The following is a 14,448-nucleotide window of genomic DNA, read 5'->3' as shown; positions in this document are numbered from 1 at the left end:
TGCCCATTTTACTGAAAAGGGAATCAGGGCTCAAAGCAGTTGGACGGCTTGCCTCAGGGGCACACACAAGAAACGGTGGGGCTGGGAGTGCACACAGGTCCACCCACCTCCAGCACCGGGCTCCACCACTACGCTGTGCTGCCTCCCTCCAGCTTCCCCTTGTTCCAAATGGGTTACAGTCTCAATCTCAGGTACAGTTAACTGGTGAGGCCAGAGAGGTGATTTACAATTTTGCACTGGTACTACAGAAATGATGCCTGATCTGACTCAAGGCCCTGAGGTGCAGAAAAAGGTCACTGAGCCCCGGGTGAGTTCTCAAACTCCAGCGCATATAAGAATCACCAGAGAGTTTATCTAAGAATGCAAATTATTGATCTCTGGCCTTAAGAGAGCCTGATTTCTCAGTCTGAGGCCTTGGAATCTACATTTGAACAAACACCCAAACACCACCCCCAGTGCTTCTGATGTCAGTGCTCCACATTTGAGAAGCACTGCCTCTGCAGGGGTGTGTGTGTGTGTGCGTGTATGTGCCTGTGCATGCACACATATGCATGTTGTGTGTGTGTACATGCCCACATGTGCTAGTCAAGATGTTTTAGTAAAGCTCCATGGAGGATAGGTATGAATGTGCACTACACATAAACTACTTGAAAGTAGCTTTGTCATAGCTGGGTGCAGTGACTCATGCCTGTAATCCCAGCACTTTGGGGGGCCGAGGTGGGTGGATCACCTGAGGTCAGGAGTTCAAGACCAGCCTGACCAACATGGAGAAACCCCGTCTTTACTAAAAATACAAAATTAGCCAGGTGTGGTGGTGCATGCCTGTAATTCCAGCTACTCAGGAGGCTGAGGCAGGAGAATCACTTGAACCCAGGAGACGGAGATTGCAGTGAGCCAAGATTGCGCCACTGCACTCCAGCTGGGCAACAATAGGGAAGTTCTATCTAAAAAAAGAAGAAGACGAGAGAAAGTAGCTCTGTCTAGACTTTCATTATATTTTGTAGACTTTACCATTTGAGTTCAACCTTTGCAGTTAGAGTGACCAGATACCCATTACAAATGATCATCTCTATGAAAACTTCTGCTTGGCATTTTCAAGAAACTTTTTGGCAGAAAGTCATTTGTCTCCTTTTTCTGGACCTGGGAACAGCACTGGGAAGTGTTCAGGCCTTTTCCCAAATATAATCCCTGAGCGTTTGGAAGCTGAGAATCCTCCCTGCCCACGGCCTCCTGGGACTCTGGATGGCCTGCCTGTCTGCCAGAGACACTGAGCAACTCCATGCTGGAAATGTGGGAAAGATGGTCTCTGTCCTGGAGGTCTAAGGGTCTGCTGGGGGAGACAGAACAGACCCATGTGAAAGAGTCAGGCACACAAATATAACAAAAATAAACCAGAGGCAGATCCATGCAGTGGTGAGAATCCAAGTGAAACTTTGAACTCAAGGTCCTACATTAAGTCGAAGAGAAATAGGAAGAAATGGAATGGAAGGTGCTAGGTGAACCATGAGAAAAGCCTCCCTAGAGGAGGTAAGCTTCATTCATTCATTCATTCATTCATATGTTCACTCCTTCGCCAACTCTTGCTTAAACTTACCGAGGGCAGATCCTGACAGGTCACTGACACTGCTGCTTACCCGTGAGCATAGCAGATCCAGCATCTGCCTTAATGAGGATCACAGCACTAAATGTGCGCTAGGGTCAGGGTGATGTGGGGCACCACAGAGCATGCAGTGTGTGGACACACTCCAGGTGGGAAGTCAAGGAAGTTCTGCTCAAGAAAATGATGTTTTTATCAGACTCCTGAAGGCAGCCTCACCCTTTCCTTTAGGAGGCCAGGGCGCGAGTACAAGGGAGGCCCCAGCATGTTGGCCTTCCCACCTTCTCTTCTCATCCTGGCTTGTGTGCCAGAGTGTGTATACCTCAGGCCTCAAGTTCAAACCCTGTCCACACATCGCCCCCCACCCCCACTGCCCTCTGGCCTGGCTTTAGGCCTAGGGGTTACAATCTATCCTCCGAGGGACTGATCCAGATAAACAGCCCTTGCAGACCAGCAGTGGGCTTGGTGCTGTTTGGACAGGGAATTTGGGAGGCGTGGGTTTACAAAGGATAAATTATCTGGAAGTGAGTGCGCAGCCTATGGACAGGAACGTCCCCTCCACCCCATAGACTTCTTAATCTATGGAGAGGGCACAGCTGGATGACAGCCAGTGTGGAGCCTTCTGAAGCCTGGGGTCCAGGGCAGGATCCTGATGGCATGGTTTCAGGGCAGTGCTGCCTAAAGGATGAGTAGGGTTTGATGAATAAAATGCCAGGCCGTATGTGGTGGCTCACCTGTAATCCCAATGCTATGGAAGTGGAAGCGGGAGGATCACTTGAGGCCAGGAGTTCAAGATCAGCCTGGGCAACATAGTGATACTTCATCTCTACAAAAAAAAAAAAAAAAAAAAAAATTGAATCTGGGGTAATGGGGAAGCCTTCCTGCAGAAGGAACAACCAGTTCAAGATTCCTGAGATGTTAAAAAGCCTAGTTTACCTCCCTAAAAGGAGGGATGTAGGGGAGAGGTGAGGTGATTGGAGAATGGACAGTGGCCTGGTGGGCCAAAGTAAAGAGTTGGCTTTGCAGAGGACACAAGCAAGACATGGTGGACCAGGGAAAGGTCATTTTGAATGATGCAAGAACATTCCTTCCAAAATGAGCGTGTGTGACACCAATAAGGTATTTGATGTGAGGAGAGGGAGTAAACTGTTCTGTTTGGCTAAGCCTAAGTGTACTGAGAAAAGCAAAAGGAAGAAAAAAAAAAGACGTTTTGGGAGGGGCAGTTGTGGAGGAGTTGTGGGCATGGTCCAGGGGGTTATGATGTCAGGGTAAGCCCAGCACCTTCTGGGAGAGGTGCTTAAAGAATTGGGCTGGGGGCCAGATTCTCTCCTCATTCTGTGCTTACTATTGAAATAAGCAAAATAATCTGCTACCGTTAACACTTTTCTGCTCTAGTAGCACTCCCTATGCCTAAACCATAGTACTTTATATTTATATGATTTTTTTGTTTTTCTGTGTGATTGCACAGAAATTCTTTCTGGATTGGCAACACATCCCATTTTCCACTTAGTAAATGTGACCACCTTTAAGCTTTGGTCAACATTTTGACATTTGTCACTGAATCTTCATTTCCTTTTTGTGTCATTTATTATTTTACAATTAGCGGTGACCCTCTCACCACTTAATGCTTATAAAATTATGAATACATCAGACCATAATAAGAATTGTCCGTGAGGCTTGTAAGCAGATGTTGGGGTGTGTGTGTGTGTGTGTGTGGTGTGTCTGTGTGTGTGTTTATGATAACAGTGCTTACATAATCTCAACAACCAGGGCCCTGGGGACTCACACTCGGCAATGGAACAGTTGGTTTAAATTAGGTTTCCATGTGAAATATGGTATCGCTATTTTTTTCCTAGCATTGTGGGAAAGTATATGGAAAATGATTTGACTGATAGGAAATAAATCTGGATGAGTGATCAGGATTGTGACACAAACCAAGTGGTGGTCTCCACCTGCCCTGTGAAGCAGACCTCTCCAGGGGGAGGTGAGTTAACCCTTTCCAGCCACTGGACTAGTAAGTCAATGCATGGTATCAGAATAGCCTGAAAGAATGACAGCTTTCCAGAGACCCTGATTTGCCATCAATTTCAACCAGAAAGGAGCTAAAGCCATGGAGACAATATAGCCAGAGGCCTCAACAACTGATGAGTTGGGTGGCTTTCAGAAACTGTTTTTTTACTTTTCAGGATCTCCTTTTTATTTTTGAGAAGTGTTTGAATTTCCAACTCAAAGAGTCAGTAGGGTTATGATGCTAAGTGTTTGCTGATGGTTTCCCATTTTAGGATAGGGCTCATCAAAAGCCAGTCAGACTAAAGGAAGAATTAGATGGATGCACCAATGACTCAGTCTCTGTTAGCAAAATAATTTCTTGCTCTAGTGAGCCGGGCTTTCACAAAGGTGACTTTTAACCAAGGAATCAAGTGAGAGGACAGGCATGGAGACTTTGAGCAAAGGGTTACTCATAGCTGCAGGAGAGGGGTCAGCACTAGGAATCCCAGACAGTTCCTGGGATGATGTGGACCAGGGTTTGTCCCAAGGGTCTGATTCCAGACCTGTTCTCCTGATGCCGCCCGAGGGCCGGGTGAAGTCCAGAACAGACGGAGGGCAGAGGCACATGCTGGGAGCCCACTAGGCTCAGGACTGGGCTTCAGGGTGGCAGGTAGCCCAGCACGTTTTACTTCAGTCTGTTTCAGAAGGGAAGAGGAAGATTATTAATTACTCCAGTGCCTCTGGCTCATACCAGAGAATAGACCTGTTTTATCACTAAAACTCCCTGTTGCTCTGATTTTCCTGTTTGTTTCTATGTAGGGATAGGAAAGAGGTGTGAGCAACCATTCATTTTGTTTTTTCATCTCTTTAATCATATTTTGGACACTTCTCAGTATTTTCTCGTTTTATTCCTGTTCTGCCTTCACATATGCAGCTCCAAACTGAGTGCTTAGGAGGACATACCCAGAGCCAAGTCTGAAAAAACTCACCTTTCGGCCAGATGCGGTGGCTCATGCCCGTAATCCCAGCACTTTGGGAGGCCGAGGTGGGTGGATCACTTGAGGTCAGGAGTTCGAGACCAGCCTGGCCAACATGGTGAAACCCCATCTCTACTAAAAATACAAAAATTAGCCGGGCGACGTGGCAGGCCCTGTAATCCCAGTTACTTGAGGTTGCAGTGAGCCGAGATCATACCATTGCACTCCAGCCTAGGCGACAGAGCAAGATTCTGTCAAAAAAAAAGAAAGAGAAAGAAAGAAAGAAGGAAAGGAAGGAAGGAAGGAAGGAAGGAAGGAAGGAAGGAAGGAAGGAAGGAAGGAAGGAAAGAAAGAAACTGTCAACTTTCATCCGATGAAAGAGCACTGGGCTGGGAGTCCTACTTTTGACATCAACAAGAATTGTGACCTTGAAAAGTCACTTCTCCCATGAGCCATAGATTCTTGATCTGGAAAAATGGGGTTGCACTGCCCTCTTTGGTTGCTGTCAGCACTCAATGCCATTAATTCTTATAATTTTATCCACTTATAGGCAGTATGCCATTGACCTTGAGCTCTTATTTCCTGCAGTTGTCATGGGTCACCATAAACTCTGTGTTCCAGCCTCTCTCACTTATTCCAGAGAAAAGTGTTGCTGTCCAGGCTTCAGCACTGGTGCTGAACCAAGCAGAGCTAGTAGGGCCATGTGAGGTCAAGACCAAGACTTTGGTCTGTTGACAACCAAGCTTATCAACCCAGATGCTAGTCAGGATAGAGAAGGTAACTTAGGTGGACACCAGCATCCAAGCACCAAAGTAAAGGTGGCAGCAAAATAGTCGTAGAGCAGAGGCAGATGATTTAGAGGCTGCATATCATAAGGGGAGGGTGTAGACATGGATTATTTTTAAATATTGTCCTCCAGTCTGTGTAGCAGGAAAAACAAATCACATTAGAATAACTTTAAGCCCAGAACTGGAGAACATTAGAGTTTGTGTAAACACATCAGGCATTTTGTGAGTGGTTGATAATGCAACCTCTGGAGCAGACACCCTAAATTCAAACCTAGGCTTTGCTACCTTCAATGTGGTTGAAGACCTTACACACATCCCTGAGGACAATAACAGTCCCTGACTCTTAGAATTGTTGTGAGAGATAAATGAGGTAATATAGGTTAAGTGCTTAGAATGGTTCCTGGCACATAGTAAGTGCTCTATAAATATTTGTTCATAATATTTTGTCATTTGAGGGGCATAATAGATAAAGCATCTGTAAAAGATTGTTTTATACCTAAAGGACTATAAATCATGCTGCTATAAAGACACATGCACACGTATGTTTATTGTGGCACTATTCACAATAGCAAAGACTTGGAACCAACCCAAATGTCCAACAATGATAGACTGGATTAAGAAAATGTGGCACATATGCACCATGGAATACTATGCAGCCATAAAAAATGATGAGTTCATGTCCTTTGTAGGGACATGGATGAAACTGGAAAACATCATTCTCAGTAAACTATCGCAAGGACGAAAAACCAAACACCACATGTTCTCACTCATAGGCGGGAACTGAACAATGAGAACTCATGGACACAGGAAGGGGAACATCACACTCCGGGGATTGTTGTAGGGTGGGGTGAGGGGGGAGGGACAGCATTAGGAGATATACCTAATGCTAAATGACGAGTTAATGGGTGCAGCAAACCAACATGGCACATGGGTACATATGTAACAAACCTGCACATTGTGCACATGTACCCTAAAACCTAAAGTATAATAATAAAATAAAATAAAATAAATTTTTATTTTTCATTTGATATTATATATTTTAATACTTAGTAAATGTCTTTAACTGATTGGTTAAGTACATTTCATTTTAATGTCCATCAGTCAAATATCTTTCAATCAAAATTATCCTTAGGCCTTATTTTCTTATAGTCAAAAGAAATTTTTTCGATCAAAGGATTTTATGAATTGACTTTTTCAGCCTTCTTGTTTTAAAGAAAATAAAGAGAGAGTTATAAGAGATTAAGGACCTATAGGTCTTTCATTTCCTAATACCAAATTGATATTTTTAGAAAAACAAAGAATACTTTTGGGAAAAAAATTGCCAAGCTTTTAGGACATAATTCCTGTGAATATCTCTGTGTGTTTTCCAGGTGAGCTCCTGGGTGACGTGGCTGATCCTCACGGCAGGCTCCATGGAGGAGAAGAGAGAAGTCTTTTCATATTTGGTGCATGTGGCCAAATGCTGCTGGAACATGGGCAACTACAACGCTGTCATGGAGTTCTTGGCTGGCCTCAGGTATAGTCAGTGGGGAATATGGTTATCTTGGCACAGTCACTTCTCATCACCGAATGGCACTGAGTTAATTGTCCAGGGAGTCACCTTTACCCAAGCCAGGTAATTGGAAATGATTATCTTGGGAAATGTATTACCTTCTTTCAGCACCAAAGGCCCTGCCCCTCAAAGATGCTGCAGAATTCAGCCCCTGTGGGCCAGTCACAATCCTACTTCACTGGGTCTGCTGTGATCCTGTGTTCTTTGCCAAGCCAAGTGAAATTACTTGGTTGCATAACCCCATCAATCCCACCACTGACTATTCCCCTTCCTGTCCTGTAAACCCCACTGTTATCTGTCTCTTTTCAGGCCTGCCTTATGTAGTGTTCCAGGGCTGTATGCTATAGACCACCAACTGCCCTTAGTAATAACAGTGGCTAGCATTGACAATAGGCCTCCAATAATGTTAGCTCTCATTATTATCAAACACTATATGTCAAGTATGGGCTATGCACATTCCCTATATTGTATGTTTTAATTATCAAAACAGGTTTATCAGGTAGATACTATTATTATTCCCACATTATACAAAAGAGGAAGCTAAGGCTAAAAGAAATTAAGTCATTCACCCAAAGTCATCTGGCATTGCTGGGAATGCAGGCAACCTTGATTTCAGAGCCCATGATCTTGACCACCATGATATCCTGTTCTTATGCCTTTTCCATCAAGCTAATAACAAAATCACCATTCTGTTCATCAAGTTGCCTGCTTTATCCCCTTGTAGCCTCAGTTACCTGGCGTAAAGTAACTGTTCTTACTCCTGTGGGAGGCAGCATGGTGTGTGAGGAAGAAGAGCATGAGTTCTTAAGTCAGAATCAAATTAGGAATCAAATCCTTAACCACGAATCAAATCCCGATTCCCCCAAGGAATACCTGTGTGATCCAGGCAAGCTACTTGACTTCATTGAGCCTCAGTTACTTTGTCTACAAAATGGGGATAATACTAAAAAGCACCTACATCTTTAGGTAGAATTCAGTGAAATAATATAAAGTATTTGACACATGTGCCTGGCGTATAGTAAGGCCTCATAAAGAGAAGCTGTTGTTATTGTTATTGCTTCCTGAGATTCACCATCCTCATGAGGGTTCTCACTACAAATGAATTTTACTTCATAACATTACTGAGATTTTTCTTTGATTCTCCAGGTCCCTATATAGGGATTCTGGGTTGGGGAGGAGATGAAAACTCTCAGAGTTCTAATTTTTTTTTGTCCTTTTCAACTTTCTTAACTAAGAATAAACCCAAATGATCATGTCCTTGACATTTAAAATAGTCATACAAATGCATCAGGCATGGCTCAAAAGAAGGAAAAAGTGGGGAAAAAAACAAAACAAAACAAAACAAAAACAAAGCCTTGGAGAACAGGAGGTTATATCCAGATGATTGTGATTCTCTTTGTGATCAATTTTCTATAAAGGAAACGTGTGCGGTGCGGTGCGGGTGCGGTGGCTCTCGCCTGTAATCCCAGCACTTTGGGAGGCCAAGGTGGGTAGATCACCTGAGGTCAGGAGTTTGAGACCAGCCTGGCCAACGTGGTAAAACCCCATCTCTACTAAAAATACAAAAATTAGCTGAGCATGGTGGTGGGTGCCTGTAATCCCAGCTACTCAGGAGGCTGAGGCAGGAGAATTGCTTGAACCCAGAAGGCAGAGGTTGCAGTGAGCCAAGATCACGCCATTGCGCTCCAGCTTGGGCAATAAGAGGGAAACTCTATCTCAAAAAGGAAAAAAGAAAATCTGTATTACATTTCTTTTAAGAAAAGAATTATGATATTTTGATAAAGTCATTTTATTTTAATGATGCTTATCATTCTGTGTCTGGCAAGTTGGTGCTGGCTCTTGGCCAGGGACTTCGCTTCCTGACCCCACAACATGACCGTCATCACAGCACGGTGACTGGCTCCTTCCGAAGTGAATGATCCAAGAGAGGGAGGCAGAGGTTGCAATGCCTTTTATATGCTAGCCTTGGGAATCACACACAGTCACTCCTGCCATATTGTACTGATCACGTAGGACCAGCATGGATTCCTTGTGGGTGGGGACTGCACAAAGCCACACAATCAGGAGGTGTGGACCATGGGAGGCTGTCTTGGAGGCTGGCTGCCACATACCATGTTCTAGATTCTCTTATTACAAGAATGGCCTCAGAAAGACCTATGGAGGCCTAGGGTGAATGGGCCTTTAAGATTCAACTGAGTTTAAATACAAAATCCAAGAAGACCGTAGAGCCTGGTGATTTCCCTAAATAAGGAATAATCTCAAACCAGGACAGACCTCAACACTGATCCCAATGCATTTTGTCTCACACCCCAGACCCACTGCCGCCTAGTTTCATGCTCCTGTATTTGGCTTAAAACCAAACTGATCTTTACAGATAGGTGAAAGTACCAGGTATAATAGGTCTTTTATTGACAGCTACTCTGTACACAGGAGATAAGTGCCCAGATACTCTTACGATGCAATGATTATGGAGGCAGAGCTTATATGTGCACTTTTAGGCTTGAAAGTGTTTAGGTTCCAAGCAATTAACTATTATCAACATAATAGAGATTTTTTTATTTTTTAAGCAATTAAATAGGAAGAGAAAGCGTATTTCTTGTTAAGTGACTTTGATTTTTTATAGACATTGTACATTTTGCTTCCTCTAACTAAATTCTTAGCTCTTTTAAGCCACTAGTAAGAAGTACAAAGATTTACAATCAAGAATATTTACTCAGTCATGGTGTCAGTTTAAAATAACCCAAGTGAACAACAATAGGAAAATAGATAAAGGAAATAATATGCTGCATCCAGATAATGGAATGTTATATAGCCATCAAAAATGATGTTTGTAAAAAACAAGTTTTTTTTTTTTTTGAAATGGAGTTTCAGTCTGTCGCCCAGGCTGGAATGCGGTGGTGCAATCTTGGCTCACTGCAACCTCCACCTCCCAGATTTGAGCAATTCTCCTGCCTCGCCCTCCCAAGTAGCTGGGATTACAGGCACCGCCACTATGCCCTGCTAATTTTTTTGTATTTTTAGTAGAGATGGACTTTCAACATGTTGGCCAGGCTGATCTTGAACTCCTGACCTCAAGTGATCCACACGCCTCAGCCTCCCAAAATGCTAGGATTACAGGCATGAGGTAAAAAACAAATTTTTAAGAGATAAGATCTTACTCTGTCACCCAGGCTGGAGTGCAGGAGTAAGATCATAGCTCACTGTAAACTCTTACCCTGGGCTCAAGCAATCCTCCCACTTTGGCTTCCAAGTAGCTAGGTCTACAAGCAGTGTACCAGCACAATGGCTATTTTTAAAAAATTTGTTAGAGATGGAGTCTTTCTGTGTTTCCCAGGCTGGTCTGGAACTCCTGGCCTCAAGTGATCTCCCCTGCCTCAGCCTCCCAAAGTGCTGGGATTACAGGCATGAGCCACTGCACCTCGCCTGAAAAGTTTTTATATCATTGGAAAGCAGGAGACACATAATACATGAATCTATCTGGGAACAAAACTGTCTATCCCTAATAACCTCAGCAATATTTATATACCCATATAGACAAGAATAGAATAAATACTGGAAGGAAATATACCTCATGTCTGTGTATGGTAGAATTGTAAGTGGGTTTTCTATATTTTTGATATTTTCTAGATTTTCTACAACGAGTAGTATCTTTATAATCATAAAGATGAATAAAAGTTTTAAAAATAGTGTCAATTCTCAATTCAACAATAAAGAATTGATGTTTGCTGAAGTTTGCCCTTTGCCCCCAAGTGAACCATAACTCCTCCATTACTCACACAATAAGAAACCAGTGAGAACCGTGTCTCATTCATTCATTCACTTCATTTGTTTGTAACCTCCACTTCATTCCCCAAAAACGAATTTTGTCTTATGAGAATCCAGTTATAGGACAAGCTGGATTTAGTGGGATGAAATCATAAAGTGCTTTTACTTTTCTGATTTGATTGCCTTTCAAAGCTTCCAACCAGCTCTCCCTCCCCCAACCCTGGATTATGCTACTTGAGAGATCCTGTAGCTTTTCCAGTCACTTTCCCAGTTAACACACAATCTCATTCTCCTATGCTCTTGAATATGAATGAGTCTTGCAAACTTAAGGCTGTATAAAAAAAAAAAAAAGCAAGTTGTTTAAAACAAGGATCCCCAGCCTTTTTAGCACCAGAGACCAGTTTCATGGAAGACAATTTTTCCACAGACTTGGGGTGTGGGGGTGGGGGCAGATGGTTTTCAGATGAAACTGTTCCACCTCAGATCATCAGGCATTAGATTCTCATAAGGAGCGTGCAACCTAGATCCCTTACATGCACAGTTCACAGTAGGGTTTGTGTTCCTATGAGAATCTAATGCCACTGCTGATCTGACAGCAGGCAGAGCTCAAGCTGTAATGCTTGCTTGCCCACTGCTCATCTCCTGCTGTGCAGCCCAGTTCCTAACAGGCCATGAACCAGTACTGGTCTGTGGCCCAGTGGTGGGGACCCCTGGTCTAAGACTATCTACCATGTGATACTATTTACATAAAGTTTAAAAATACACAATTCTGTAACTTGCTTAGTGATATATGCATATGTTGGAAAAGTATTAAGAATTTTAAGGAAAGGAGAACCCCAAAGTCCCAGTGGTGGTCTTGTCTGGTGAGGGAAGAATAGAGTATGTGCTCTTGGAGGAATACACTAGGGCCTCAAGCACATTGTTGATGTTTGATTTTTTAAACTGAGAGATTGGCACATGGGTGTTTGTCATGTTGTACTTCTTTATGTCTTTGGATGTCTTATATATTACACAGTGATTTTGTAATCCAGTTAATCTAAATCAAAATTTTAATATCTCATTCAATATATATCTTCTTCCCTTCCTTACGTTTCACAACCCAACCAGTCTCAGAGACTTGTAGTAGTGAGGAAGATAGAGTTTATCTTTTTTCTTCCTTTTCCCTGCAACTGGGTGTCTGCAGAAAAAAAGTGGACAGGAGAGGAGAGGGAAAATGATGGGGATAGAGGGAGCACAGAGTCTTACTTAATGGGGCAGTTGTAATCTGGCCTTGGTGCCCTCACAGAGACCAATGGAGGGTGCTTTTAGGTTTTCTTACTAGTTACTCTCTAATTTTTTCCACCTCCCCACTGCACAATTACCTAGCAAAATGCAGTGTACCCTCTGGTCAACCTCTTATTCCTCACCCCCCCAGGGTCCTGTCCTCACAGGCCCTTTCTGCTAGGGTCACCTCATTTGGCGGGCAGACCCTTCAAGACAGCTCAAGCCCCACCTCTTTGCACAGTATCCCCTCCTGACTCACAGGAAATAGTCAGCATGTTGCCCTCCCAACTCTGCAAGCACAGGACATATCTACTGGAATCCTCTCTCCCTTTGCCATCAGGCAGCTCCAGCTAGCCTTAAATCTTTAGGCAAGAGTCATGCACCAGTTCACGTGATCTACAGACTGCCCGGGACACAGGTCAGTGTCCCCAGGGAATTCACTTAATGCCCCCTGCACTTGGGGTGACTTCGTCCTCTCACAGAAAGGTGAGCTCTCCCACAATTCCCTCCAGAGAAATATTCCCAAGCTATCTGCTCAGATCCACTTTCCCTGCATGGGCTGAAGGAGAATGGGAGACCACTGTGGGCAAAGCAGTTCAGGTAACACCTTGTGAGGGCCTCTCTTTAGAAGGTGTGGTGCATTGTCATCTGTGGGTCTCAGCAGGAGTCTCAGAATAGGGAAAGTCCCACTTAACATCCTGTTATGCAAATAGTACTTTACAACAAGGTCCCCCAAAATGGGCTGGTGGCTTCATGTCAAAGCTTGATTCAGTAAAAGTCAATTCTACAGAAGAGGTGAAAACAGTGGGCTTCATGTTGATCACTAAGGGACTGGATTAATCCAAGAGTAATATTGAAAAGATCAAGAGGGCCAAATGGGCCAAGTTTCCCCAGGCAGTCCTCCTCCACCAATATCTGTACAAACCATGTTACCCTCTACTTTCCCCTTTTGGCCATAGCTGCCAGAAAATCTCAAACCTACATTCAGTGCCCAGCTTCCATAACTAACGTGTACCATATGCTTATTTGTGTTTGTATCTGTCCTATTTAATTTTTAGTTTCAATTTACAAAAGTATTATTCATATTATCTGGGGAAGTAGGTGGGGATAGGAACCCTACGTAAATATTAACAAGTAAAGAATACCTGGGGCTGGGCGCAGTGGCTCATGCCTGTAATCCCAGCACTTTGAGAGGCCGAGGCAGGTGGATTTCCTAAGGTCAGAAGTTTGAGACTAACCTGGCCAACATGGCGAAACCCCGTCTCTACTAAAAATATAAAAATTAGCCAGGCATAATCCCAGCTACTAGGGAGGCTGAGGCAGGAGAATTGCTTGAACCCAGGAGGCAGAAGTTGCAGTGAGCCGAGATTGCGCCACTGCACTCCAGCCTGGGCAACAGAGTGAGACTCCACCTAAAAAGAAAAAAGAAAAAAAAAAAAACAAACTTGGTAAAAAGAATGAATTTGTATGGAATTTAGGCTCCTTGCTGTAAACTATACTATTTCTCCTTCAGTCTAAAAAATGTCATTTACTTGCAATAGGTCAAGAAAAGTTTTAAAAATGTGGCAGTTCATGGACCAGTCTGATATTGAGACCATGAGGAGCCTGAAGGATGCTATGGCCCAACATGAGTCCTCTTGTGAGTACAGAAAGGTGGTAACACGTGCCCTGCACATCCCTGGCTGTAAGGTGGTTCCGTTCTGTGGGGTGTTTCTGAAGGAGCTCTGTGAAGTGCTTGACGGTGCCTCCGGCCTCATGAAGCTTTGCCCACGGTACAATTCCCAAGAAGAAACTTTAGAGGTAAGGCCTTTCAGAATCATCATGGCCTGAAGAGCCACTGTTGCTGGCTGTCTCATCAGGCGCTGTCTGTGCTCACCAAAGAAATGATCACTGATTGAACACAGGGTTAATAGTTGTTATATTGTTTCTGGGTAGCACATAGATCCTTGGAAGTTCTGTAGAAAAGAATGCCAACTAGCCCTGTGTGGGACATAGTATTGTGAAGTTAGTTTTAATGTATTAGGTTTAATATGTAAGTACAAGTCAAAAAGGGTGTTGTTTTCTGATGGTTTTTAAAGATCAACAGGTTTTTCTTATTGGGTGGGAATGTCTGGATGCAGGGATAAAGAAGGTCAAATGAGAGTATTAAGTTTTCCACATCAGTGGAAGAAAAAAGAGGGGAAGTCAACACTGCTTTCTTTTCATCCTTTGTGGGAAAATGCTGGAGAGCCTGGAGACGCATCTAGAGACAAGCTCCAGGCTCCTGATCCCCAGAGCCTCGTCTCTCCCAGATCCGTTGCCTCCTGTTCCTGATTCCCAGAGCAGAAGGGATAGTGTGAGCTTTGACCCAAGGCATTGGGCATTGGAGAGAAGGGGAGTTGAGAAACTGGAGGGAAAAGATAAGGAAACTCCCTCTAAGGTGTTTAAAAATGAAAGAAGTGACTAAAATGGAAAGAACTTTATGGAGATTTTGAGAAGTCCCTTACCTGAGACCAAACCCAAATCTAGGATCATTCC

At 43.6% G+C, this 14,448-nt stretch overlaps 1 protein-coding gene across 4 annotated transcripts in view; it reads left to right on the top strand.

Moving 5' to 3' along the window:
• Positions 1-14,448, top strand: part of PLCE1 (phospholipase C epsilon 1) — a 345,535-nt gene that overhangs the window by 229,404 nt on the left and 101,683 nt on the right. For all 4 annotated transcript variants that reach the window (XM_030809243.1, XM_030809242.1, XM_003255240.3 and 1 more), the window contains 2 exons: positions 6,722-6,867; positions 13,473-13,731. In XM_030809243.1, coding sequence (XP_030665103.1) covers positions 6,722-6,867; positions 13,473-13,731 — 405 coding nt within the window. The remainder of the gene's footprint in view (positions 1-6,721; positions 6,868-13,472; positions 13,732-14,448) is intronic.

This window comes from Nomascus leucogenys, chromosome 3, assembly GCF_006542625.1.
Source record: "Nomascus leucogenys isolate Asia chromosome 3, Asia_NLE_v1, whole genome shotgun sequence".
In the NCBI taxonomy this organism is placed as follows: Eukaryota; Metazoa; Chordata; class Mammalia; order Primates; family Hylobatidae; genus Nomascus; species Nomascus leucogenys.
The sequence above is the reverse complement of the archived record's forward strand: the minus strand, read 5'-3'. Positions and strand labels throughout refer to the sequence as shown.